Source organism: Orbicella faveolata, unplaced genomic scaffold (assembly GCF_042242905.1).
Source record: "Orbicella faveolata isolate gen_17 unplaced genomic scaffold, um_ofav_v1 contig_47, whole genome shotgun sequence".
Classification (NCBI taxonomy): domain Eukaryota; kingdom Metazoa; phylum Cnidaria; class Anthozoa; order Scleractinia; family Merulinidae; genus Orbicella; species Orbicella faveolata.
This window is the reverse complement of record NW_028301577.1, coordinates 18,634,345-18,662,242: the sequence shown is the minus strand read 5'-3', so window position 1 is coordinate 18,662,242 and position 27,898 is coordinate 18,634,345. Positions and strand designations below refer to the sequence as shown.

Sequence of the window (27,898 nt, the reverse complement as noted above, 5' to 3'; positions counted from 1 at the left end):
GCTAGAGAATACGTTGAACTCGCTTGCACAATCGTCTTTCAGCACGTGCAGGTGATGGGAAAACATGAATAATGAGGTAACAAATTTGCATTTCAGACCGAAAAATCTTCCACCAATGGCTTGACTTCTCTTGAACGACCAGTGAACGCGTTTTTTCTGTCGTTTCGATTCAATCATGACCCGACATGTCTTGTAAATCTGCAACAAAATGGCGCTGCTAGACTACTTATGGGGAATTTTTCGGCGTAAGGCTGGAGTTCTTCTCTTTTGTTCAAAGAAAGGATACGACCGAAATGAAGATAATGGACGGTCAATTTAATTATGGAGTTTCAAATGGTGCCTCCTAGTTAAATTTTAAAACTACAGACCCGTCTTTGAAACTACACGTATAATTCTGTATATTGGTTCCTGTACTATGCCGCTACACGATTTCATTTATCAATTTTGTTCTCTATATTCTACCGTGTTTTGTCGTGGGCCCCAAGGATCTTCGTTTTTTCTCCCATGTGTGTTTCTTTAAGCGTTTTTCCATTAATTCAAACTGTGTTGCCTTCCACGTTTTGCAAGAGTTCCCCACGTTTTTTTATAACTTTACTGTGGCGTTTACCCGACCAACCCTCCCCCCATTGTGAGTCCCCACCCCCCCTGCATTACGTAGTTTTCCCGCGTTTTCTCGCAAGTCTAGCTGTATAGGAGATGAGAAAAGTTACAAATTATCAACAATGCATTTGTAACGTTATGGATACAGAGACTTGAGAATAGAATGAAAGTATTTTACGCGCAGCACGATGATAAAATGAGAGCAGGGTCATTCTTTGTGTAAAGGAACACTCACCTCCAGTTTTTACGCGATCATTTCCTCTCTCCTGCTATTTTGTCGAATGTAGGATAAGATTAGTATTGTGCATTGGAGTTTATGAGTTTTGACGCGGCTCAAACGGCTCCCAGCTCGCCTAAAAAGAAACTCGGATGGAAATAACATTTATAGGTAGTGGTCCTTTGCGTTAAAAGTGGGGTTTTTAGTTGTGAAAGGAAAAGAAACCCGATCAAGTGAATGCCTTCTCAAATTTATTACAAATAAAGCATACACATTTCATACAAAGTTTTTCTAAAGTGAGGCTGTCAAGAGAGTATGAAGGGTATCAGGTTAGGCCTTATTCTCAAGGTAATCCCCGTTAAGTTATTTTTAGATCACTTCCGGTTTCGGAAATCCCAGAGGGGCCTAGACATAGCCAATCCTGTGACGCGGACTTTGGTCACGTGGACAACCCAAACGGTTTTATACGCATTTTCATCCCCTACTAAACATCCATGGGACACGCGTGTCCGCAATATTCACTAGATGTACCCTAAGAAGGTCCATACTGTGGGGGGTAGGGGGGTGGTGTGAACTCCCTCACCTTTCATTCTCTCTTGGAGGTTTTACATCAGAACTAGAATATTCAGCATTTTGCACCATTGCATACTCATGAAGTAAAGTCGTTTGTATACATTTCAAGATGAATTATTATTATTATTTATTATTATTATTATTATTACGAGAGCTGTCAAACAAAATTAGTGCGCGCCTGTGAAGGAGAATCATTTTAGCAGGAAAACGTGGTCACAGTCTTTCTTTACTGCCACGAGGTTTTAGGAATATCGTTGTGTTAAGACAAATTTAGACCTTGACAGGTAGGTGAAGCTCACAGGTTATTACAACCTCAAAACGGCATAACTATCCTCAAACAAACTAATCTCGTCAGTTATATTGTTCGTAAAGTTCAAAAGCAAGCCTTCTCGAATTCATATGTTTTCTTGGTGTTTTGCTTGAAACTTGCGATCAAATTTGGTATTCACAATAGGACCTACAGGTCTCTAAAATAGGAACGCGCGCGCAGCCTATGATGACGTGATATTGCCGCAAAGTAGCGTGGCATTGCCAGAAGGAGTAGGGGTTGGTGTTGGGCCTCCACTTGCAGCCCACGACGGGAAATTATGAAGGTCAAACATAGGAACACCATAGGCGTGCACACAAATCACCAACACTGTGACGGCCAGAATGTTCATTCCCACACCAGCTTTTGCCTGAAAAACAAATAAGAAGAAAAATTTTCATTTACACGTTTTCCGCGTTCAGGCTTACGCGTCAAGTTCGATGGGCTAATCGCCAAAATAATGAATAATTCGGAAAAACAATATTAGAAGAAAGTTTTGGACAGTGCTTTTTTCTTATTTTATATGGCAACCCTCGTTAAGTTTCCCAAACCAAAGAACTTCTCAAATTCCACCTCCTAATACCCAACCCATAAACTTCTAAAGGGGTTGTCCCTTCCTCGGTTTCTTATAAAAACCTAAAAGATATCAATGTTCTAACATCTTCCCAGTTCCATACCCTACTAAAAAACGTTTAAATCGCTTTATTTTCTACCCAATCTTTATGGCGGATTTTGTTTCCTTCTAATTCCTTTTCCGTCCTCAGATAAAACAACGGTGCACGGGTAAAACAGAGATGTAAAAACTCAGCCTCAATTTTCTTCGCGTTATTGCTCATTAGAATCTTTTGAAACTGACACTAATTTTGCAGAAATTACTCAATGCATTTCGTGTGCGTTTTTTTAAGGTAAGGGGAATGCTGCAAAGCCTACTTAAAGCTCAAGTAAATCTGCTATGAATTCAAAATCCAAGTTTCCTTCCGTTTTAATGATTTGAAATACTAGTGACTACTATAGTAGAACTTCTAATTTATAGACGTATAATCTTCAGATTTTATCCCACTGCTAAATAAATTAAACCTCCACTTCTTAGTTCGGCATCTTTCTAAATCGCTTATTTTGAAAATGAACGACTTGAAGAAATTATGTTCTCTTCGTATTGTCCCAAATGTGTACTATTTTTCCCTAAAACGATCCCAAAGATGCTCGCGAGCCCACTCTCGTTCCAGACTACCGCAAGTTTCTAAAGTGAGCCCGGCATACATACCATGTCTTTCACTTTCAGATGTCCACCAGCGAACACAATGGCATTTGGAGGTGTAGCGACCGGTAACATGAAAGCAAACGAGCAGGAAATGGCAGCAGGAAGCATAAGATAATACGGATGAACACGAATCTCCTCTCCCTGAAAAAAAAAAGTACAAAGACGATTCTAAGATATATTTATTTCGAAAGGACAAAAGAATCGCAAAGCCTGTGTCTTACCTCTTCCCCCGTCTCCCCACACCCTCGCAGCATTTTACTTGGTTTGAAACTCAAAGTATATTTATCAGTATACAGTATATTTATCTCCACCTTCTTGCATTAAGTCTAGCCACACGTAGAGTTATACTTGGCCAACGCAAGCTACAAAGGACACCCTCGAGCATTTTTTCAAATTGTCCTCGGAAACAATTCAAGGATACCAAATTCCCTATTACTTGACTAGGAGGGCCAGTCAGAATCTGAATGTATTTATTTATTGCCTGTACAATATTCTCTAAAACTTAAATCGGGTTATGACTGTTTTTACCAGCCTCTACAATCACATGGTCTTTAAATAACTCTTTTATTAAACAAGATTGCTTGGGACCGTTCTGGGGAATATCAACCCTCGTTCTTTTCTGTAGAGGGCTTGCTAGGCTCCGCCTGTACTGTCAAGTCCTACGGCAGATTTTGTCACAGAACGGCTCTCACTCCTGGTTGATAATAATGGGGAGAGGGGCTGTGAGGGACACAACAAAATCACTCTACCCAGCGTTCTATCCAGATTCCAACGGGTTAATCATATATATGACTATTGCTCCTTACATTTAGAACAACACCAAGTGGGAAAAGAACTCACAAGCGAGGCCAAAATCGGAAGAAAGATGGTGGCGGTTGCGGTGTTTGAGGTGACCTCTGTGAAAGTGGTGATCATGACACACACAATGATAACAATTGCATAACTTGGAATAGCGTCAAGATTGGCCAGCTGTGAACCAACCCACTTGGACAGACCGGACACCTGATGATGTCATATATAAAAAGAACACATTTAGTGTTAGTGTAAAGAGTAAGAGTAAACAAGCACTGTTGAGTTCCTTATAAAACTTTTGGAAGTTCTGTTGAGCCTCGATAAAAGAGAGTTCTTCCTTGAATCCATTTCAGTTCCATTCGCAACATCGTTACCATCCCATCGTTCACCTACAAGTGAGCATCATCATCATCATCATCACCATCATCATTTTATTTAGTAATGCAGCATTTGTCGAGAACTGACTATACACGGACCCTTTGTTAGCGTGATCACGTATGGGGTACCCATGCAATTGTTTTTTACCTTGCAAGCATCTGCCAAAGCAAACCCGCTGCCAAGTAAGATGACAACATTCCATGGAAACTTTCTTGACATTTCCTTGAATTGCAGAAGGCCTGGTGGCGGCTTGTTCACTGCATGATAAAAACAATGTCCGTTAGAGAAGACATACACACCGATACGACAGCAAAGACGGTTTTGTCTGAAAATAAATGTTAAATAAAAAAATTCACTACGGTAGGGCTGAAGAACGGCTGCGGTACGACTATGGACGACTATGCTTTACCACTATCGCCAAAGTACAATGCGACCGTAACACGACTATGACAGAAATGTGGTACGGCTTGCAATGCGGTACGACTGCGTGCAGAACGACAGTCCGACTACGGCACGACTGTGATACGACAGCCCGACTACGGCACGACTGCGATACGACTGCATTACGAGTATGACACAAATTCTGCACGACTACAATGCGACAATAGCTCGACTACGGTACGATTACAATACGCCTATATGGCACGCCTACGACACGACTGGGAATAGGCTGAGGTACGACTGACATTCGACTATAGCACGACTTCGGCACGACTACAGCACGACTATAAAACGGTTTTCGTACGATTGCATGCGATTATGACACGACTACGGAACCACTGGGGTATGACTGCAGTACGACTATGGTCCGATTGCGGTACGACTTCAGCACAACTGTAACACGACTTTCGTACGATTGCATGCGTTTATGACACGACTACAGAACGACTGGGATACGACTGCAGTACGACTATGGCACGACGGCGACCGCATCACGACTACAACACGACTGCCGTACGATTGCCGGCAGTGCAATAATGGCACGACTGCGGTACTACCGCTCTGCGACAGCCCAACAACTCATGACAGTATTGTGCCAATAAGCCGACGAAAGGTTGTTTCACTTAGTTATCCATTACTTACCTGATCCATCAGGTGCATAGATCCTTGGCCTTTTTGAAGGAAACACGAACAAGGAGAATGCAATAAACATGGCCACAGTGGCATCTCGAACGAAACTGAAAAGTAAAGCAACGAGGAGGTCACAATAACCTTGGAATGAAACTCGGAAATCTCGACAAATTAATACTTACTCCTTCTCAAATATAATGGCCCATCCTTTTATGAATTTAGGATCACGGAAGAGCCACAGCAAGGCCAACAAGATGAAATGACCAAGGACAGCTTTCTCGGCAAACCTGAAAATACGACAGACTAAATGTTTGTTTATTACAAAAACGTTTTCAGCTTTGTTTGAAGTAAATACGTTATGAAGCGTTACTTCGTGCAGCGATTGTTGTGGTTACATTTTTACGTAGAAATTAGTTTTTTTTAGACTTAAAGAGAGTTAAATTTATAAACCGTTTTGAGTCCTATAAATAAGTTCGAAAATTCTTAACTTATCGTGGAAACGTTTGAAGTTAACTGTCTGCTTTTTTTGTAAAAAGAAACTTTTATCGCAAATATTGTCATGGTGTAGACAAAAACGATCGAGACCAATATCTAGCCCTATTAACCATAAAAACTTGACCAAAAAAGAATTCGTGAAAAGAAAACAACTATTTTCTTGCACGACACTGCGGGCAATCCCGTGCGGGCAATCCCGTTCGGCCAAGATAACGTCATCTTGCCCGGTCGTGTCGCCAATCACAGTGGAGGATTTTGTTCATCTTGCCTGCTGGCGTAGCCAGTTAGATAATGTATGTATTGGCATACATAGTCAGATAATAATGTCAAGTAATTCTTACGACATGGGTCCCAGAGCTCTGTACTGATCCACTAAAACCTGCTTCATGGCTCGTGTTGATTGGTTGTCCTTCTGCTGTGACCTCGGCGACTTACGGAAACAACAACAGAAGCACTTGTGGCAACACTCGCGGAAACTAAGCAGATGAAAGATGTATTTCAACGATTTATTCCATAAATCGACATAAAACGTAACACATTACATTTCTTAAAACAAGAAACACATGGAAAATTCGAATTCGCGGGGTCCCCATCCTCGGAGACCCAGGGGCAGTTAGTAGGGGGCAGTCAAAAGTCTAAACGGACGAGAAAAAGTCCGGGCGAAAAAAAGTCAAGAACGAGACTTTTCTCGCCCGAATTTTTTCTCGCCCGTTTAGAATTTTCCGCGCCCCCACTAACTGCCTCTGAGTCTCCGAGGATGGGGGGGGGGGGGGGGGGGGGCGGGGGGGCGGGGTCGCAAGTCACTGCAACACTAGAACCCAGTCTCCACACATCCCATAAATCTAGACTGTTCTATACAAACATAAGAGAAACTTTCAGTTCGGAATAAAAGGAAATATATTTTAGCAGTGTAAGTAGAGATATTCGTCTATTATGATCTTGTAACTGTTGCTACGCCCGTGCCTTTTTAAAAAAGACTTTTCGATAATTAGCAGGGACACTATAAAGTTACACTTCTCTTTCTTAATTTTACACAAAATGTCAAGAAATCAAAATTGCAATTCTGATGAAAATTTGCCGAATTGCTAATATTACAAGCCTGTATATTTCCTTCTGTTTTTAAATTATGATTTGTGTGGTGAAATAAGAAAAATATATAGATAACTGATTGAAATCACTGAGTATAGTTTAACAGTTACACAAACAGTGCAAGCACACTTACCTAAATTTGAGGAAGATTAGCTGAATCCAGACCCATGCAACAAGAAGAAGCACCACCATTTGAGGAAAAGCGAAACCAAACCACGAGGCAAAGCTAAAACCTGGGCTGTTGGGATAGAGACTGCAAAACAATCAAGAAATAAAAACACGCATTAGTTTACCAAATAATCGAAAATAAAGCCTGATTTATAAAAACGGCGGCCTCATGGTTGGCGCGCTCGTCTCCGGAACGAGCGGTCCGGGTTTGAGCCCTGGCCAGGGACACTGTGTTGTGTTCTTGGACAAGACACTTTACTCTCACAGTGCCTCTCTCCACCCAGGTGTGTAAATGGGTACCGGCGAATTTGATAATAAGGGTAACCCTACGATGGACTAGCATCCCATCCCCAGGGGGGAGTAAAAATACTCCTAGTCGCTTCATGCTACAGAAACCTAGATAAGCTCCGGCCTGATGGGCCACTTGGCCCGTATGTATGCAGACTTTACCATTACCTATAAAAATTACACGCCACATTTCAGTAGCCTCGATACAAGCCAGACAGAACTCTCACTAAAATCTCTACAAACCAACCCAGTTACAACATAGACACAAGAACTTAACCCCACGATGTTCTATACTTTTTAACCGCGGGGCCATGGGCCGAGCGCGGTTCATGGTTTACCCGTGGTTTTTTTTTTAACCGCCCGGCCATGGGCCGAGCGCGGTTCATGGTTAACCCGTGTTTTTTTTTTCGTTTTCTATGCGACCAGACCCAAGCTTTCACTCGGCCAAATTTTGAGTCACGCAACCTGTGATGTTTACTCGCCAAAAGCTGTTGAAACATTAATAAATCTCATCTCCGATACTGACTTTCGCGGGATAAAAATTAAAAACCCAGCGTTCGTCAAAAATTATATTTTTTCAGCAGAAATTTGGCTCGGAACATATACATATTTATATTCGTTTGAATCACCGATGAAATGACATTTTCCGGATATTTTTTCCTTCGGGGTCAACAAAAACCTCGATTACAAAATCTCGCCGAGCCCACACGCTGCCAAAAAATCTCTTCAAAACCCTGATTTCGAAGCGATATATCACTTAAGCGTTAATAGCTACCACACATTGGCAGGCGGTAAATCTATTCCTTAACAATCCAGCTTTGTCGTGTTAAAATTTCAGCGAAATCGAACAAAACCAGAGTTAGAATTTTTTTGTCACCTCACTCCCCAGACTTGACCTAACAAAGGAAGCCACGGTCGCCCATAGCAACCGAAAAACACGCACATAACAAAGCCGACGTTTCGGCCAAAAAACTCCAGAATTATCGCCTGAGAGCTTAAACTTGAATGAGAACATCTTTTTCGAACTTTTTTCAACTGATTTAGACGAAAGACTGGCCTCGGCGGGCTACAAAAAAGACCAAGAGAAAAAACAGAACAAGTCAGCAGAACAAACCGATAATATTTCATCGCGTGGCTTTCGGCACGAAAACGAAAATACAGCTTACTTCTGGATAAATTCAGCCTTAGAAGCCAGCAACTGGTCCCAAATTACTTTCTGTATCCTTACAAATGTCCTGATTTCCATCTCCGAAAGATTTTGCCCCAATTTTGAGCAAATAAACATTTCGCCGCGGCGACCGCCATTACGGTGGCTTGCATGCTAAATTAGCTAACTTAACAAAATTCTCCCGAGGGGGGGATATGACAAATTTGGTGAGAATCAAAAGTAACGCCAATTTTCTGTCACGTTTTCAATCTGTGGTCATTGAAGTGACCAAAATCGATACATCGGTCGGGATAGGGTTTTTTTATATGACTTGTGTGACTACTTTGCTAGCCCTTTACTCGTGGAAAACACCAATTAAATTTAATCATGACTTTTAAGAAAGAAAGCTGTTGTTAATAGTGTTATTATTGTGTCGTTCATATCGTTCATGCCCATACATATCTCGAAGAAAGTTCTAGATTAAGACCATTACGTCATCGGAGATTTGTCAACGGCTACCACTGATGGTGCAATAATACAGTTTGTGTTGATCAAGTGATGTGATGTCTACAGTAAGAAAAGAATCATCAATGACTGCTTTGGAATGTGCACTGCGTTCCGACGGTAGTGCTAAGCGAACCGTTTCATTTTTAAAGCGCGGTTATAAGATCTAACAGATCTTCTTTTTTGCAGAAGAGCATTTGGTGTCGGATGATATGAAAAGCGATAGTTTAGGCTGTCTATGAAAATGAAACTCAAGCAAAGTTGTTTACTAATATCACTACTGTAATATCGGTCCGTTCATCAGAATTGTAGCAACGCTGCACATCGCTTTCAGTTGGCATCCATTTTCTCGTATTGGTCAAGTGCGTTCTCAAGTGTGGTGTAGAGTACTTGGCGGCGCACTTCGGCTTCTTTGATCTACGAACGTTTCCATGGTCACTAAGTAAAGTCCAAGTAGGAACATTTTACCCCTTCACACTCAAAGCAGGTTCCAAGTGCACTTCGATTATACTTACAAGCTCTAGTGTGAAGCCAAGTATTTTCAGACCATTACGCGATGTAAATTTCACAATAAACTTCACGCAAGCAAGGGAGTTTATCGGTAGGTTTTATCACATATTTTAGGGTTATTCAAACAAAAAGTTACATTTTCCACATATCAACACCGCCCAAATCCATTTTCGATAAAACAACGGCGAAAAAGCGTTGATCTCTCCCCAAAATCGTTTTTTGGACGTCGAAACAACTTTTCGCTGTAAATTTCCTTCTAGCGACTTGCAATGTTTGCCCCCTGGCGATCCCAGAGTTCTTTGCGCATAACATGGGCATCCGATTACTGGCAAATCATCCATTGGGGTTCATACGAGCCAAGTGCGACCGGAAGGAAGATCATACTTTAAATTCTTTAAGGCAAAAGAATACATGTCCAATATCTTCTAATGAACAACATTGAACTGAGATAGCTCAACCCGCAAATACAAGAACCAGCACTTAGTTGAAGCTATAAGCGAGAAAGGCACTTGAAAAATAATTGTCATCCATAGGAAAAAAAAAATGAGGCTAAATTGTTGTGGAAAACAAAGTACGTCAGAGGAACGAACATTGCACGGTCGTCAGAGGAAGGAAGCGTAAATAACGAATAAACGAATACATACCGTAGAGTGCCGGTTATAAGCGCAATTATTTAAGGCGGTGCTACGGGGTATAATTGGTCAGTACTCTTTGGAAGACGAAGACGGCTTTACAGGTGACTCCTGCTAGTGAACCAGCACTTAGTTCAAGCTATAAGCGAGAAAGGCACTTGAAAAATAATAGCCTGCGAACAGGCTCCCGGCGAGGACGGAAAAAAATTTCGGCAAGCGCGAAACAGACAAAGGCAAAAGAATACATGTCCAATATCTTCTAATGAACAACATTAAACTGAGATAGCTCAACCCGCAAATACAAGAACCAGCACTTAGTTGAAGCTATAAGCGAGAAAGGCACTTGAAAAATAATTGTCATCCATAGGAAAAAAAAAATGAGGCTAAATTGTTGTGGAAAACAAAGTACGTCAGAGGAACGAACATTGCACGGTCGTCAGAGGAAGGAAGCGTAAATAACGAATAAACGAATACATACCGTAGAGTGCCGGTTATAAGCGCAATTATTTAAGGCGGTGCTACGGGGTATAATTGGTCAGTACTCTTTGGAATACGAAGACGGCTTTACAAGTGACTCCTGCTAGTGAACCAGCACTTAGTTGAAGCTATAAGCGAGAAAGTTACTTGAAAAATAATAGCCTGCGAACAGGCTTCCGGCGAGGACGGAAAAAAATTTCGGCAAGCGCGAAACAGACAAAGGCAAAAGAATACATGTCCAATATCTTCTAATGAACAACATTAAACTGAGATAGCTCAACCCGCAAATACAAGAACCAGCACTTAGTTGAAGCTATAAGCGAGAAAGGCACTTGAAAAATAATTGTCATCCATAGGAAAAAAAAAATGAGGCTAAATTGTTGTGGAAAACAAAGTACGTCAGAGGAACGAACATTGCACGGTCGTCAGAGGAAGGAAGCGTAAATAACGAATAAACGAATACATACCGTAGAGTGCCGGTTATAAGCGCAATTATTTAAGGCGGTGCTACGGGGTATAATTGGTCAGTACTCTTTGGAAGACGAAGACGGCTTTACAGGTGACTCCTGCTAGTGAACCAGCACTTAGTTCAAGCTATAAGCGAGAAAGGCACTTGAAAAATAATAGCCTGCGAACAGGCTCCCGGCGAGGACGGAAAAAAATTTCGGCAAGCGCGAAACAGACAAAGGCAAAAGAATACATGTCCAATATCTTCTAATGAACAACATTAAACTGAGATAGCTCAACCCGCAAATACAAGAACCAGCACTTAGTTGAAGCTATAAGCGAGAAAGGCACTTGAAAAATAATTGTCATCCATAGGAAAAAAAAAATGAGGCTAAATTGTTGTGGAAAACAAAGTACGTCAGAGGAACGAACATTGCACGGTCGTCAGAGGAAGGAAGCGTAAATAACGAATAAACGAATACATACCGTAGAGTGCCGGTTATAAGCGCAATTATTTAAGGCGGTGCTACGGGGTATAATTGGTCAGTACTCTTTGGAAGACGAAGACGGCTTTACAAGTGACTCCTGCTTTAGTTAACAAACGTCGAAAGGCTAACTGAATATAAAGAGGTAAATTTTGTTTCATTTATTTAATTTCTATTTGATCCGGCACAACAATCACAATGACCGGGGTAAAGTCTCCGTACAGTTTCGTCTAGATTTCATTTATTTTGAAGTTGAAGCTCTTCGCAGTTGTAAACGCTTCTTTGAAAAAAGCGAAATTAGGGAAAGTCTAAAAAGTTACTGCACATTAACAAATCTCATCTCTGATACTGACTTTCGCGGGAAAAAAATTAAAAACCCAGCGTTCGTCAAAAATTATATTTTTTCAGCAGAAATTTGGCTCGGAACATATACATATTTATATTCGTTTGAATCATCGATGAAATGACATTTTCCGGATATTTTTTCCTTCGGGGTCAACAAATATCTCCGATTACAAAATCACGCCGAGCCCACACGTTGCAAAAAACTCTGTTCAAAACCCTGATTTCGAAGCGATATATCACTTAAGCGTTAATAGCTACCACACATTGGCAGGCGGTAAATCTATTCCTCAACAATCCAGCTTTATCGTGTTAAAATTTCAGCGAAATCGAACAAAACCAGAGTTAATAAGAATTTTTTTGTGACCTCACTCCACAGACTTGACCTAACAAAGGAAGCCACGGTCGCCCATAGCAACCGAAAAACACGCACATAACAAAGCCGACGTTTCGGCCAAAAACCTCCAGAATTATCGCCTGAGAGCTTAAACTTGAATGGGAACATCTTTATCGAACTTTTTTCAACTGATTTAGACGAAAGACTGGCCTCGGCGGGCTACAAAAAAGACCAAGAGAAAAAACAGAACAAGTCAGCAGAACAAACCGATAATATTTCATCGCGTGGCTTTCGGCACGAAAACGAAAATACAGCTTACTTCTGGATAAACTCAGCCTTAGAAGCCAGCAACTGGTCCCAAATTACTTTCTGTATCCTTACAAATGTCCTGATTTCCATCTCCGAAAGATTTTGCCCCAATTTTGAGCAAATAAACATTTCGTCGCGGCGACCGCCATTACGGTGGCTTGCATACTAAATTAGCTAACTTAACAAAATTCTCCCGAGGGGGGGATATGACAAATTTGGTGAGAATCAAAAGTAACGCCAATTTTCTGTCACGTTTTCAATCTGTGGTCACTGGAGTGACCAAAATCGATACATCGGTCGGGATAGGGTTTTTTTATATGACTTGTGTGACTACTTTGCTAGCCCTTTACTCGTGGAAAACACCAATTAAATTTAATCATGACTTTTAAGAAAGCTGTTGTTAATAGTGTTATTATTGTGTCGTTCATATCGTTCATGCCCATACATATCCCGAAGAAAGTTCTAGATTAAGACCATTACGTCATTGGAGATTTGTCAACGGCTACCACTGATGGTGCAATAATACAGTTTGTGTTGATCAAGTGATGTGATGTCTACAGTAAGAAAAGAATCATCAATGACTGCTTTGGAATGTGCACAGCGTTCTGACGGTAGTGCTAAGCGAACCGTTTCATTTTTAAAGCGCGGTTATAAGATCTAACAGATCTTCTTGTTCGATTTGTATCCGACCAGACCCAAGCTTTCACTCGGCCAAATTTTGAGTCACGCAACCTGTGATGTTTACTCGCCAAAAGCTGTTGAAACATTAACAAATCTCATCTCCGATACTGACTTTCGCGGGATAAAAATTAAAAACCCAGTGTTCGTCAAAAATTATATTTTTTCAGCAGAAATTTGGCTCGGAACATATACATATTTATATTCGTTTGAATCATCGATGAAATGACATTTTCCGGATATTTTTTCCTTCGGGGTCAACAAAAACCTCCGATTACAAAATCACGCCAAGCCCACACGTTGCAAAAAAACTCTGTTCAAAACCCTGATTTCGAAGCGATATATCACTTAAGCGTTAATAGCTACCACACATTGGCAGGCGGTAAATCTATTCCTTAACAATCCAGCTTTGTCGTGTTAAAATTTCAGCGAAATCGAACAAAACCAGAATTAATTAGAATTTTTTGTGACCTGACTCCCCAGACTTGACCTAACAAAGGAAGCCACGGTCGCCCATAGCAACCGAAAAACACGCACATAACAAAGCCGACGTTTCGGCCAAAAAACTCCAGAATTATCGCTTGAGAGCTTAAACGTAAATGGGAACATCTTTTTCGAACTTTTTTCAACTGATTTAGACGAAAGACTGGCCTCGGCGGGCTACAAAAAAGACCAAGAGAAGAAACAGAACAAGTCAGCAGAACAAACCGATAATATTTCGTCGCGTGGCTTTCGGCACGAAAACGAAAATACAGCTTACTTCTGGATAAATTCAGCCTTAGAAGCCAGCAACTGGTCCCAAATTACTTTCTGTATCCTTACAAATGTCCTGATTTCCATCTCCGAAAGATTTTGCCCCAATTTTGAGCAAATAAACATTTCGCCGCGGCGACCGCCATTACGGTGGCTTGCATACTAAATTAGCTAACTTAACAAAATTCTCCCGAGGGGGGGGATATGACAAATTTGGTGAGAATCAAAAGTAACGCCAATTTTCTGTCACGTTTTCAATCTGTGGTCACTGGAGTGACCAAAATCGATACATCGGTCGGGATAGGGTTTTTTTATATGACTTGTGTGACTACTTTGCTAGCCCTTTACTCGTGGAAAACACCAATTAAATTTAATCATGACTTTTAAGAAAGAAAGCTGTTGTTAATAGTGTTATTATTGTGTCGTTCATATCGTTCATGCCCATACATATCCCGAAGAAAGTTCTAGATTAAGACCATTACGTCATGGGAGATTTGTCAACGGCTACCACTGATGGTGCAATAATACAGTTTGTGTTGATCAAGTGATGTGACGTCTACAGTAAGAAAAGAATCATCAATGACTGCTTTGGAATGTGCACTGCGTTCCGACGGTAGTGCTAAGCGAACTGTTTCATTTTTAAAGCGCGGTTATAAGATCTAACAGATCTTGTTTATTTCAATGTAATTCCTAAATCGAGAAGATAAAGCTACTGATCGCCATGTAAACGTAAGTCATATGTATATAAACAATAGCCTCCATTTGGCGCGAAACTATGCTAGGATACATCTCCGCGGACATTATCTGTTCCGAGAAGCGAACAGTTTTGTGAGAGCGTAGCTCGAGGAAAACTGTGAGCTAATGTAATACTAATTAACTGATGTAATACTAATTAACCACTAACGTAATACCACCATGCTTCTTTATTATAATACATTAGTGGTTAAAAATTTATTACATTAAAAGTTAGCTTTTGTATTACATTAGTGGTTGATTTTTATTACATTAGTGGTTGGTTATTACATTAGTGGGTGGTACGAGTGACCGATATTTCAGCATATCTAACAGGCCCGGAAATAACCCTAAAACGTTACTGCACTTGAAAGATTGCTTTCGTATATTACTATTTCTTTTCGACACTTCATTTCTTTTCCTGTTTCGGTCCATTTTCAAAATTCCTTGTTTCCGTTCCAAATTTTGGCACGTTAAGTAAAAGGTGCGTATGTGTTTGTTTAGTGCGAAAAATACATTAACCTCTTCCACTTGTCGATTGACGCGCTTGCATCAAGCATGAACAGAGAAAATTGCGCTCGCTTCCCTTACCAAAGTTTCGATGATGCTAATTGGAAGGCGCGATTAGTGTTGGACTGTGCATGAATACATGTATCGTACTTCAGTAAAATCATATTAAAGAAGAGCAAACAATCTGATTGACGTTTCCGGCACGAAAAGAGTTTGTCCGGCATAATCTCAGTGCGACCGTGATTACTAAACAAAAACTTTTAAAGCCAAATATTTTTCCTGAAACCAATTTTTTGTTGCCTAGTGCGACTGGCCCCCAAAAATGCGACAAATGTTCCAATTCACCAAAGTAATACACTCTTTATTTCTTATAAAAAGAATATTGTTTTTCCGGCCGAGGCTGAACTTTCTTATTTTACTGCCGATTTTAGGCTGAAAATATTCTTGTGAACATTCTTAGATTATAGCGTATGACATTTCTGTTTTTGAATGTATTTTGTGTCTGGATGGTGTTAAAGTAATTTTGGAGCCAGCCTGCGGGTATTAAAGCCTGAGTGACGCACGTGTAGAAATGTACTGGTGCTGTTTTTGTTGCTCATTTTTTAGCAAGTTTTTGCCGTTTGGAGAAAGGAAGAATTTTTATTGCATTTACAAACTTTCAACACGCAAAATTACATTCTTTTCAAAATCTCAGCCTCAGGTTTACTCTTAAAATTTCGCAAATTTCAGCGTCAAAATTCTTATTCCTACAAGAAACGATTTGGAAATACATGAGACAAGAAATATAAGTGATAGAAACTGACGTTTTGGTACATCTTGCACCATTATCAAGGTTACATAATTAAAGATAAAAAGCGGATTGTGAAGAGGCTAAGTTGAAGCGAATTTGCATAAGAGAGTGCCAAGGTAGTTACATGAATACTTAAGCACGAAGAGAATCAGACTGTACATTCAGTGCTGATTTAAGATCTTGAATAGCATGGCACTCTCTTATGCAAATTCGCTTCAACTTAGCCTCTTCACAAACCGCTTTTTATTTTTAATTATGTAACCTTGATAATGGCGCAAGATGCACCGAAACGTCGATTTCTATCACTTATATTTCTTGTCTCAAAATTCTTATTAAACATATTCTTATAAAAAAGAAAGAGTGTATTCCGGAATGGATCTATATATCAGAATTTGCTTTTTCTCGCCTTGTAAAGTTGAAAAGAAATATCCTCGTCGTCAAAAGAAAGTGAAAAACCGACACGTTTTTAACAAAACTGGAAACAACCATGAGAGGCCATGATAATTATACAGATTGTAGAAATTATATGCTTCACACAAACGAGGTAGTGAGAATTTCAAATTACTAAATGTAAGGGGGAATAAAACCTTTAGTCAATTGAAAAACATACAAACCGCTCCAGACATCCTGTGACACTTATAAGTATAGTTTCTTGCCAAGAACTATCATTGACTGGAAAAATCAATCAATCAATCACTTATTTTAACACGTTTCGCCGAGGAGCTAAGAGCTCGTTCAAAATACGAAAGTGTCTTCCACTGCTTAACAATTAGATTATGAGCTCGAGATTTCTATCACGTGATAGTTGACGAGGGCTGTGCCCTCGTCAACTGTTGCGTATAGAAATCGAGAGCGAATAATCTAATTATTTTAGTATAAATCTTCCAGTCGTTCAAAACTTTATCTAAATCCTGTTCACAGACACCTAGAAAACGCAAAAGAAGCGGTCGTCATTGTGCTAACAAGGGCACACTGCTACGCTACTCACCATCTACAACAGAATAGATAGTGAGTAGCGTAGCCAATCAGAGAACGGCATTCGTGATAGAACACTAATAGATATATACTTATTGTCGATACAATCTTCCACAAATTTAAAGGCCACGTTTTACTGGCCACTTTCATTTGTTGTAATTTTATTCCATTTTATCTAATTTTTCTCTATTTATTTTTTCATTTAAATTTTGATTAATATTGTGACTTTGCACTGAGAACCTAAATGTAAATCTAAATGCTAACAGCTGAAAGTAAGCCGTAACGAAATGCACATTTTCAAAACTGGTTAAGTTGTTTTTCAAATAATATAATACCACACCCAAGCATTAAAACCAAGTAAGTTATCTTCTCCGGCGAAATATGTAGCTAAAATGACTTGCTTTGTGAATGTTAACGAAGCTACCTTTAAAGTGAAGTCGAGTATTAAGAAGAAAGAAGCAATGTTTCGTCTTGACTCATTCATGTTATGAGAGTAGACGACAGTCAAACATGTCCTTGAAGAAAGAACACAAAGCAAAAGAAGGAAGGTCTGCTAATTAAGACAATTAAGGCAAGATAACTGAATATGACGACAATGAATCAACTTAAAGAGGTGCTGCGAAAATTGACAATTGTTCTTTAATGCTTCACGACCAATTTCTAGTCTTTAAGCCTGATGTATAGTTGTTGATTCAGGCTGCTGAAAACTGAAATAGGAGAAATGTAACCAATAATTTAAATCAACAGCATGGCATACTGTCATATTATTTACATGGGGTCTAGTAAATCATTAATTCTGAAACGTATTTTCAGTTTCCAGTTTGGTTGTTCTTGAACGGAACTGCGTTTTTTAGTGGCACTGTAGGTTACAGAGTCCCTGGACATATTTCCTAAAATTTTTACCACAGATATCATCCCTTCTGATAGAAATAACACTGACTGTTTCGTCGCTGAGTCTTGCCATGGGTTTATTTCCGGCTTCAAACTAAATTAGAAACCAGACGTTTTTTATTTTGATCTTGGACAGCTGAAAATCGAAACCGAAAAATGTTCATTCAATTAATAGTTATTTACCATAAGAGCATTTTGACAGATTGTTTACATTTAATTATTCTACTTAAACAACATGAAATTTATCTTTGTATTGTGACCGTTCTCCATTGGCACTGAGACCTCTCGCTTGGAACTAAGTCTCCTTTCGGTGACTTCAACTCTGTACTTTTTTAACTGATAGTTACTATCGCTGTAGGTTTATCCTCTCTTTCGTAAAGCACTCTGTTTTGCAGGTAGGTGAAACCATTTTCTCCAGTAGTAGGATCATGATTGCTGTTTGAAAGCATTGTATTTAAATAAGAACTCAGTTAAACATATAAAAACGGAAGGAACTGAGTTCTGTACTCATTTTTGAGTCAGTTCGCTTCCGCCACTTTTTTGTTGCATGAAGAGATGAAGTACCTCAGCACTAAGCAGACAGTTGTGATACTAATGTGAGTCTAAAGCTGCACAGTTTCAAATTATCTTATTCGAACACTTGTCTTTTGCGTTACGGTCATTTCACTGTTAATTGCAATGTCTCGTGCGAGTCAGTAAGAATAAATATTTTATGCAATACTTTTCAAAAATTAGGAAACGGCTGCCAAATTGGAACTTTGCCTCTCGAATTTTATTTTTCGTTAATAGAGCTAGCTGCTAAGACGTTGGGTTGAACTGGACAAAAGACGTGTACAGCCTGTCTATATGCAAACGCTTGTTGACTGTAAAGACATATTTTTGTGAGATGACCTCCCTGTATAGCAGAACTTAGAGAATATTCCTACGACTAGAGTTGCTCGAGAGTACTTTCAGGAATTTGATCTGCGTTAACGTATGAACTCCTTAGCAGCGAGAACTAGTCGGAAAAAGAAAGAAAAGCTCCGAATGCAAATATTGAACAATGTCTATTTTACTGGGCTGAGTTATTTCATTGCTACACGGTTCTTTTCGGTTCAATTGTGGCAAATTACTTGATTCCGACTGTTAGAGAAATTTCGAAGTACTGAGCGACAAAGAAACAGACGAATTTTAAAATCGAAATTCGCTTAAGGTGGCCGCACACAGTTTTCGCGCGCGCTTTTGCTGATGCAATTCAGCGCGCGCACAAGGATTGAAAAACAAACATGCCTTCAATAGAGCGATCATTTTATTTACTCAACACCCGCACTATATGCGCTATTTTTCTCCATTATTGAACGCAGTGTATTGGTGCCTTTAGTCTTTTATTACAAAGCTATGTTAGAAAAGGTAACGACGCAAAGAACCCAGCAATTCTCAGCTTTTTCTTTGTTACCGAAAGAACCCAGTTAAATGCAGCGCATGCGCAGTTGCTCGAAAAATTGAGACCGATTGCTTTTGCAGAAACTTGCCGATTTCTAACGATCCAGCCGATAGAATTTCAAGAAATTTGGCAAAAAAATAATTCAGAAACCACTTGAATTATCTATCGCAAAAAATCTGAATTTTGACACAGGGAATTTTTAATAATACAGAACATGCAGTGAAAACAATTTACGGCGAATTACGAAAGTCGCCTATGTCAAAATTTTATTAGAGCAGTGTTGACAGAAGGGATTTAATGTCAATTCATAGTGGGCAAATGATGAAAAAAATCTAACGACTGAATTTTTTTTAAATAAACAAAAACCATTTTTAAGCCTTGTTTTTAACCAGCCCCGTTGCCATGGCAACAGCACTCACCTTAGCCAAAATGTGAGAATAAACCATTCTGTGGTTAACCTTGACTCTTGCAAAAAACGGGCGCCAAAGCATAAATAGCTTTAAAGTAATGGTGAATTAGGCAGAGGCTCTTGAAAACTGTGTTCGGCCACCTTAACCCTTTGAATACCAACTACGCATATATGCGTAATTAGTGGTCGTGCTCTTTGTACCACTTGTGACGTCATCAATTTAAATGTCATCAGATATTCTTGATAAGCAGATAGTAGTGCTAGGCTAGCCCTTTCCGCACAATGGTCAGGTTTAGATATCGACGACATTCCGACGTCGCAAATCGAAAAACAACGTTATCAGTTTTGGTGCAAAAACGGTGGTAAAATGGTCGACAACGCCTATGATTGATCAAGGTCCATTTCTAGGCTTCGCCCGTAATTAACATCCAACTTTTCACTGCAGCCAGAAAGAAAATACAATGCAAAAGGTAGCCAGTGTAAAAGGGCCGAGAAAAACAGAAAGGAAAGGGCCAACAAACAAAATTGAGAACGGTTAATGGCATGCCCGAAATTGAAGTTTTCATCAATTTTGTACCCAATCCTCGAAAAATCTCTCCTTTTAGTAAAAAAAAAAGCGTTTTTAGCAAAACTTAGGCTTATTTAGCGTCACGGCAGCTCAAAAAGCTGACTAAACGGTTAAAAACGGTATTTTTTGGCGAAAGTTTGGTATTCAAAGGTTTAACTCCAGGTCATGCTTCGCAAACTGCAAGCCGACTACAGGTAAACAAAATTCGACAAAATGTTTTAGAATAATTTTAATTAAAAAAGCTCCGGCTTAACAACAACTCTCATATCATGCTCCTTGGACAATGAATCGCTTGCAAACATGAATTGATGTACAGCAATAATTTCTGACACTGTGCAAACAGCAAAAGACCAACGACTGCCAGTGGGTTTTCCAGAGGACAAAAGGTTTGAATTTGATCACGTGCGTACATGACGAGGCTATGTCACTGTAATTTTGTAAGGGCAGCAGATATTGTCAGCAGTCTCTTAAACGGATACAGTTTTGAATCTTATCTGTCACGCATAAGTTATAGTATCGGCTAAAACTCGTCAACACCAGTATTTTTAATTTATTGGTCCCTGGTTGTGGATGGCAGCTGATGATCAAACAACTGAGCGGCTGCGAGCAGAGGTTCCCTCTCGTCTCAGTTTTACTGTGAAGAAAGAGAAGGGAAACGCAATCCCGCAGGGCAAGACGGTTATTTACGTTTCGGCTTCAATTTGTTCCAAATTTATCGGGGATCACAACATGACCATTTTCGCCTGGAAAAGATAAATTTGCACTAAAGAACTTTGTCGCTGAAAAGCAGGTGGTTTTGCAGACTTAAATGCGATTTAAGAAGCTATGCATTAAAAATTTAAATAAATATGGCAGAAGCGTTTTGTTTTTCTGATATGATATTGTCCGGGTAATAATTTTTGTCTGGCTACGGCCCTGTTCGAACTATTGTTAATTAAAACTGGTATTTTCCTTTGCAGTCAAGTGACTGGTGCTTTAAGAAAAAATTTTCCAGAGGAGAACTTTTTGTTGAAACGGTTAGTGACAGGTTTTTATGAACGTCTTTGTCCTCTATGAACATTTCCATCTTGTTAATACAACCGTTCTTTTATCTAAACATTATTTATCAGTCCGATAATCTAAGAGGATAATTGCTCCCTTTAAACTGCTGATATACCCCAGGCATGAGTTGGGTTTCTTTGCTGGATGGGTTTCAAGCAAGAAGGTTGTGATTAAGCTTTCCTTGCCTAGTTCCTAGCAGGCCTCAATATTTCGCCGTGGTCAATCGCTTTTGGGTCACGTGGTCAGGGGCGAAAAGTGTGACCCGGGCCGTTCGTCTCGGATACATCACCGAAATCAATTGACCGTGAAGGCCTAGAAAAAAGCCGCAAAGGAACTACGCAAAAACTTTCCTACAAGTCGAGCTACGATAGCCGAGCTCGGAGCGAGAACATGTCTGCGATGCTCGAGAGCGCGAGGTAAAGAAGCGCGGGACCACCTACTCAAATCGTAAAGAACTTTCTGAAATAAATCTAGATTGTGACTAATCAGAAGGTTCTTAAAGAGGATATGAACGTAAATTTTGGAATTAATCTAGCCAGGAGCCCATAACTAGGAGCGTGCAACTCCCACACTAAGGCTATGTCACGGAATATTTTACAGACCGGTCTATTTTTAGACTTTTTTTCCCGCGAAATAGGTCAGTTCCGGTCTACATGAGCGCGAATCGGTAAGGAAAAAAATGGCCGCCCTCACATCAGGAGCCCATCACTTCTTCCGGTGAAAATTAAGTCCGTGCTTGTAATTGGTCACTGAGGTTTCTGCGGGGTCTGAATTCTCGGTAAATTCAAACTAAAAATATATCAGTCTGTGAAAACGCCGTGACAGGAGTATGGGGTAGTTGAACGCTCCTAGTGATGGGCTCCTGATCTAGCTAATGGTTCGCGCAGGTTGCCTTTTCAAGTCCCTTTGACGCGCTGTGCTTAGATGAAATACAAAGGAGGCATTCACACAGTAACTAGTCAAAATTCAGTCGTAGATGTGCTAAAATAAAATCGATGATGTGATCTTTGAATCGCTGTTAACTGAATGCCGTATGCCTTGTGAAAAAAAAAGTCTGACAAAAATAATTCTGACTTCTTTCCGCAGACAGACGAGTAATTACGTCGAACAGCAATACGAACAAAGGGCATAGCTTTGAGATGTTTTCTCTATCTGAGTGCATAGCATGGATGACTATAGACTTAACCGTGTCTGTCGCTATTGTAGCATGCAATCTCTGTACGATAGTTGTTTTTACAAAAAGCCGTAATCTCCGCAAGCGTAGTACGTACCTGCTGATAAATTTGGCATTTGTGGATATGTTGGTTGGAGGATTTTCTGTGAATGCTCTGTTCTATTTGGTTGGAGCACGCTGTAATGTGTGGAAGAGACATTCAATTGATGTTTGGGCCAATCATACACTATTTACACTCTTACTTTTTTTCTGTAGTGCGTCATTAACAAACATTGCCATTATTGCTTTAGAACGGGCACACGCGACGTTATTTCCATTTCGACATCGCGTGCTAAAGAAATGGGTGTATGGAATAATAATTGCCATTGTTTGGGTTACAGCAGCGTTGGTATCAATTACTTATGTTCTTCATAAACGATTTGAATTTCTTTACCTAAGAATTACATTTTGCTCGATTTGCCTTTTGATCATTTGTGTTTCCTACACGTCCATTGTCGTTAAAGTCCGTCGTGGAGCGCAGCCTCACCACCATAGTGCAACCAGTAGAGAAAGAAAACTGAACATGACATTGTTGATTGTGACTGTTGTATCTCTTCTGTTTTACCTGCCATACGTTATATTAGCTTTTATCGTTTCTAGCTTTGCATCTGAATTGTGGCGTTCACTGCCCGATTCAGTAGATCATGCCATATTTGTTTTATTTTATGCAAACTCACTTGTAAATCCTATATTATATGCTATCCGCCTGCCAGAATACAGATCAGCTGTACTTGTTCTCTTTCGCAAACGACCTCGGCGACAAAGACAAGTTGGAGATTTGCCTCTCCGGGACGTGTAATGCCAACGTTTTGTTATTTTGAAATATTGATTAACTGAAATCTTTAAGTGTCTATACGGCCAACACAGTTTTTTTGCTGGTTTTGTATCTCTCCAAAAGGTCTAGATAGCAGCAGACATGTAAAGATTTTAAGGAAAACGACCAATTTTTTAAGTTTGCAAGACATGTTTCGACAGAGCTTCTGTCATCTTCAGTTGAATGAATGATTACAAAGCAAGTTGAATAATAAGTAGGCAAAAATGCTAATTAAGACAAATAGTAACAACAGAACGTGAAAAGGTGTAAGTTAATTTTTATCCTTTTAACTTACACCTTTTCACGTTCTGTTGTTACTATTTGTCTTAATTAGCATTTTTGCCTACTTATTATTCAACTTGCTTTGTAATCATTCATTCAACTGAAGATGACAGAAGCTCTGTCGAAACATGTCTTGCAAACTTAAAAAATTGGTCGTTTTCCTTAAAATCTTTTGTATCTCTATAATGTGTAAAAAGGTATTCTAAGAAAAAATAGTGGATTCCAACATTTTAACGCCCAAAGATCTAATTTCAAAGTTCCCGCTTCAGCCACGCCCAGTGAGGTTGACCGTGAGTCAATGTAAAAAAAGAGTCTAGGTTTCTGAATGGGTCGTGGCGACAAGTCAGGAATTGCCAAATCCTGCTAGTTCAGGTCACTGTTGTTTAAGTAGTGGTTAGGACTGAGTTTCGGTCGACAAAAAGCAAACAAACCGAAGTTGGTGAAACAATGCGGTCGTCAATCAAACAAAATAAAAACATGAACCTTTGAGATGTTCCTGAAGTGACGTCATTCGCCACCAATCTTTCATTACGCGGTCAACTTCATTGGGCGTGGTCGAAGCGGGAAATTTAAAGCTTGATTTCATGGCAAAAAAGCACCAGAATTAATTTTTTTGTTTTAAATACATTTTTACAAAACCACAAATACCCTTTTGGCCGTATGGACACTTTAAATGATAGTATTATGAGGCAAAGAAATCATTAACTTCGTAAGAAAGTTTGACTTAAAACAAAGAAACATCGTTTTCATTTTAAGGAAAGTTAACAAGACACTGCTGTTTAAGCTTAAACGTATATATAACAGGTGTTGGATTGTCTATACCCCGAGTGTCAGCGGATGACTCGGTTGAGACCTGTTTGGTTGAATTCGTGAGCATCTCATTATTGACAACCTTGTCAATTTTTAGAGATTCAGTTTATATTGAACGTGAGCTGAACAAAAAGCTTGCAATTATTAGCTAGTGTTCAATCTCCATTCAGAAATAGAACACTTCAGCCTTATGCCCAGTGGGGTTTTCCTCTCAAGTTGAGAAACAAAGGTCCCAAAAAAAACAGTACTGAAAGAACTGCCACAAAGCCGCAAAATCGAGCACAAATCCTTTTCGCTGTTGGCTTCGCCGACATTTTCTCCATCATTTGTAATCGAAATTTTAAAATTTTTGCACATTAAAATGTCCATAAATTATCTTATTCGGTATAAATTATAAAAATCAAGAGACCAATAAAATGGCAGAATCCAGGACCTCTTTCCGTACATCTCACTTTCGCAGTCAAGCGCCCCAGGTTGAATGGAGTTGTAAAGCATTTTTAATGTACATTATTAAAACTTCATAGCTATTTAAAAGTATACTTATTGCTATATTACATCTTTGATTTTGTTTATCGCTGTAAATAATAAAACAAATAAAGATTTACTGATGTTACACTTTTCTGTGTGTGTGAGATGTTTATCTAACAACATTGGTTCACAACTTCATTTCGCCCAGTTTTAACTAAAATTTTCATGTGCAACTTAATCCAACAGCAGCATAAACTTAGCATTACCAAGTTAAGTGCACAAGAAGTTGAGCATGAATTGAATAAATACTTAACAATGGAGTTATGCATTGGCGTGCATCATCTTGTTTCTATTTAACAATCAGATTATGAGCTCGAGACTTCTATCGCTTGATAGTTGACGAGGACGCAGCCCGGGTCAACTACCACGCATAGAAATCAAGAGCGAATAATCTGTTATAAACCTACTAGTCGTTCAAAACTTTATGGTAATTTATGACGTCAGTATGGAGTCTACAGAAGAAGATTTCTCGTTGGGAACTGTACATATTCATCTGGAATGTGATTCATAAACGATTAGATGCACTTCTATATATCACGCGACGCTGTATTTTAAAAACGCCCTACCGCGCATCAAGCTTTGCAAAAATAAACATGGCGGCGCGCGGGAAACTCGAAATGCTAAAATAGAAGGAACGAAACGCAAGCATTCAAAACGGGCAATCAATTATTATCGCCTTCAGATCGCTGAAACAATTTAACACGAACACCAACCTGTAATTTTGAACTAACTGTTTCCAGCGAAGATTTTCTTTAAGAGGTAGTGTTCGTCTGTTTATTTATTTTGCTTTCGTAAAGAAAACAACAGGCGCATTCGAGTTACATACCTGTTAACCTGTCCACTGAAGACCAGATTCGGAGCAGTTCCCGTCAGTGTAGCTGTGCCGCCAATATTTGCAGCGTACGCAACAGCTAACATCATAGCCTTGCACAATCTGTTGTAGTACATAGTTTCTGCTGCCTGCAGATTCAAAACAAAACAAAATCTGGGAAAGTGGATTTATAAGGTACTCCTACAGATACATAAACAACGACAACTGCTAAGGAAAGAAATGACGGTAAATATATATTAAGCTTGCTAATCTTTTTTTTTAATTATGGAGCTTAGCTTCCACTAGCTTTCACGAGATCTATTATTGCTACTGCTTATTGTCCAGTTACTTTATTAGACAGTCCAATTGTTATATGATTACCAAGTTGCGATTCTTTCTTGTAGCTGTTTAAGCAACCTCTAGAGTCTTTACAATTACACACAGTGACCCCCATAGTTTATCCACAATATATCTCGATTTGAAGAAAAGTTTAAAATTCTGTTTAAAAATGTTTTAATTTTAATGCTTTAAAGAACACGTCTTTAAGGGTATGTGCGCACGCAGAGAAGTCTTAAGTTTGTAATATAATCGTAACTCCTGTTTAACTAACATGGTTTAAAATGTAATTTCAGGGTCTATTTTGTTTAACTTAGTCTAATAAATTAATCCAATAAGTGCTTTTCCTAGAATTTCTAGTGCCCCTTTCTGCTAATTAAGGTTAAGTAATGACAAACTCGTCGGTCGCAAAGTTGTTATAAAAGCCATCCATGTTGTGCACAAAATGGGCACGGTGACCCCTATCTTTTTTACATTTTTCTAATATACATAACATGATAACCAACTGGATGAAATTTGAGACATTTTTAAATACTCTTTCTTTTTAAGAGGAATCACCTTAAGATTTAATCCTATGTATTATTTTTGTGGCGCGTACATTGTATCGTATCGATCTTGTCAAAAGCGTTTTCCCACATGAACCCTATATTAATTGGTGATTCGCGTCGGCCTCTCCACAAATACACGGATATTTTTTGGGATATTTAGAAGTTTCCGAGATATTTAGGAGATAAAAGTAAATATATGAAAGAACGTATACACCTGATTGAATAAACGTTGTCGGATGAAAAGTATAAACCATGAACGACATGACTTCATGAAATTATGGAAAGACTGAGGAAGCGTGTGCATATAATCGTGAATATTCAAACACTAAGGCCGCAATTTTCCTAGTCTCCTCCGCAGCCGTTATTAGGGTCGTCACGCAACGCAACGTTAGTGGGGGAGAAGCGTTGCGTGACGACCCTAATAACGGCTGCGGAGGAGACTACAATTTTTCCAAAATGGCACATGCTTGTAACATCGAGGTGCCTGAATCTTCTTCCTCTTGTCCTTTTACTGCTGCAAAAAGTTTTTAAAATTGTTCCCTAAGTGATTCAAAATCGGTTCGTTTTAAAATATTAACAGGGTCTTTCGACTGAGATATTTAGAATTAAATTTTTGGAGAATTTCCAGAAATAAATTTAGGCCATATTACGTGATATCTGTGGAGAGGCCTTGCTGATTAATAATTAATTTCCAATCACAATATTAATAAATTATAAAGCAGCTGACAGCTGACGAGAACAACGAAAATAATAGCAGCGAGAAATAGTCTATTTTGTGAAACACTAAATTCTCATAACTAACGTTGAGGGAAATGTAAGGAAACAGAGAAGGGGAAATTAAGAAGTGCATCACTCACCTCAATCTCGTTTTCCTCTCTCAGTAAGTTTACGGCAGACGTTCTTTAATTAAAAAAAGTTAACTCAAAATTAATTAAATCGGTGTCACTACCTTTTAGTGGATCAGTTTTACAACGCGCGAAATAGTCAAAGTCTTGCCCTAATTTCTGACAAACATCACGTAGCCAAAAATAAAAAAGATGATATCTCACACCACTCAACTTTTGAAATCAAACACAAAGCCCGCATTGATAATTTACACTTCAAACAATAAAGATACAGCAGTAGGCTACAAAACGTTTTCATTTAAGTATGCTTTCGGAATTACACTTACACAGTAGACAAAATACTATATGGCGATGTTATCAAAATACTGGTCTATGTTGTAAGTTGAAAATTAAAATTAATGCTTTAAATTGTATTGCCATATGTGTGTTTTCTTATAACCCTACCGCTTTATATTACACATGAAGCTTTAGAGTGCTTTCAAATCCGGAACTTGGCGGAACTGAGACGTCAC

At 39.2% G+C, this 27,898-nt stretch overlaps 2 protein-coding genes across 4 annotated transcripts in view; one reads left to right on the top strand and one right to left on the bottom strand.

Moving 5' to 3' along the window:
* Nucleotides 1-1,046: 1,046 nt before the first annotated feature.
* The window catches only part of LOC110040763 (Na(+)/citrate cotransporter-like), a 41,131-nt gene continuing 14,279 nt past the window's right edge, over nt 1,047-27,898 (bottom strand). For both annotated transcript variants that reach the window (XM_020746033.2, XM_089278827.1), the window contains 10 exons: nt 27,399-27,441; nt 25,673-25,806; nt 6,917-7,036; nt 6,036-6,170; nt 5,382-5,486; nt 5,212-5,306; nt 4,276-4,385; nt 3,799-3,960; nt 2,962-3,099; nt 1,047-2,067 (listed from right to left, as the gene is read on the bottom strand). In XM_020746033.2, coding sequence (XP_020601692.2) covers nt 1,882-2,067; nt 2,962-3,099; nt 3,799-3,960; nt 4,276-4,385; nt 5,212-5,306; nt 5,382-5,486; nt 6,036-6,170; nt 6,917-7,036; nt 25,673-25,806; nt 27,399-27,441 — 1,228 coding nt within the window. In that variant the 3' untranslated portion in view covers nt 1,047-1,881. The remainder of the gene's footprint in view (nt 2,068-2,961; nt 3,100-3,798; nt 3,961-4,275; nt 4,386-5,211; nt 5,307-5,381; nt 5,487-6,035; nt 6,171-6,916; nt 7,037-25,672; nt 25,807-27,398; nt 27,442-27,898) is intronic.
* On the top strand, nt 10,694-23,493 carry LOC149097466 (histamine H2 receptor-like). 2 transcript variants are annotated; one of them, XM_089278830.1, is made up of 3 exons: nt 10,694-11,586; nt 21,118-21,174; nt 22,286-23,493. In XM_089278830.1, the coding sequence occupies exon 3, from the start codon at nt 22,339-22,341 to the stop codon at nt 23,209-23,211; it is 873 nt and encodes a 290-aa protein (XP_089134956.1). In that variant the 5' UTR covers nt 10,694-11,586; nt 21,118-21,174; nt 22,286-22,338; the 3' UTR covers nt 23,212-23,493. The 2 variants fall into 2 exon arrangements, with proteins under 2 accessions (XP_089134956.1, XP_089134957.1); XM_089278831.1 differs by lacking the exon at nt 10,694-11,586 and having other exon boundaries at nt 19,351-21,174.

Bases quoted from the DNA above. Each gene is read 5' to 3' on its own strand.
- LOC149097466 (XM_089278830.1), top strand. From the start codon at position 22,339: ATGTTTTCTCTATCTGAGTGCATAGCATGGATGACTATAGACTTAACC.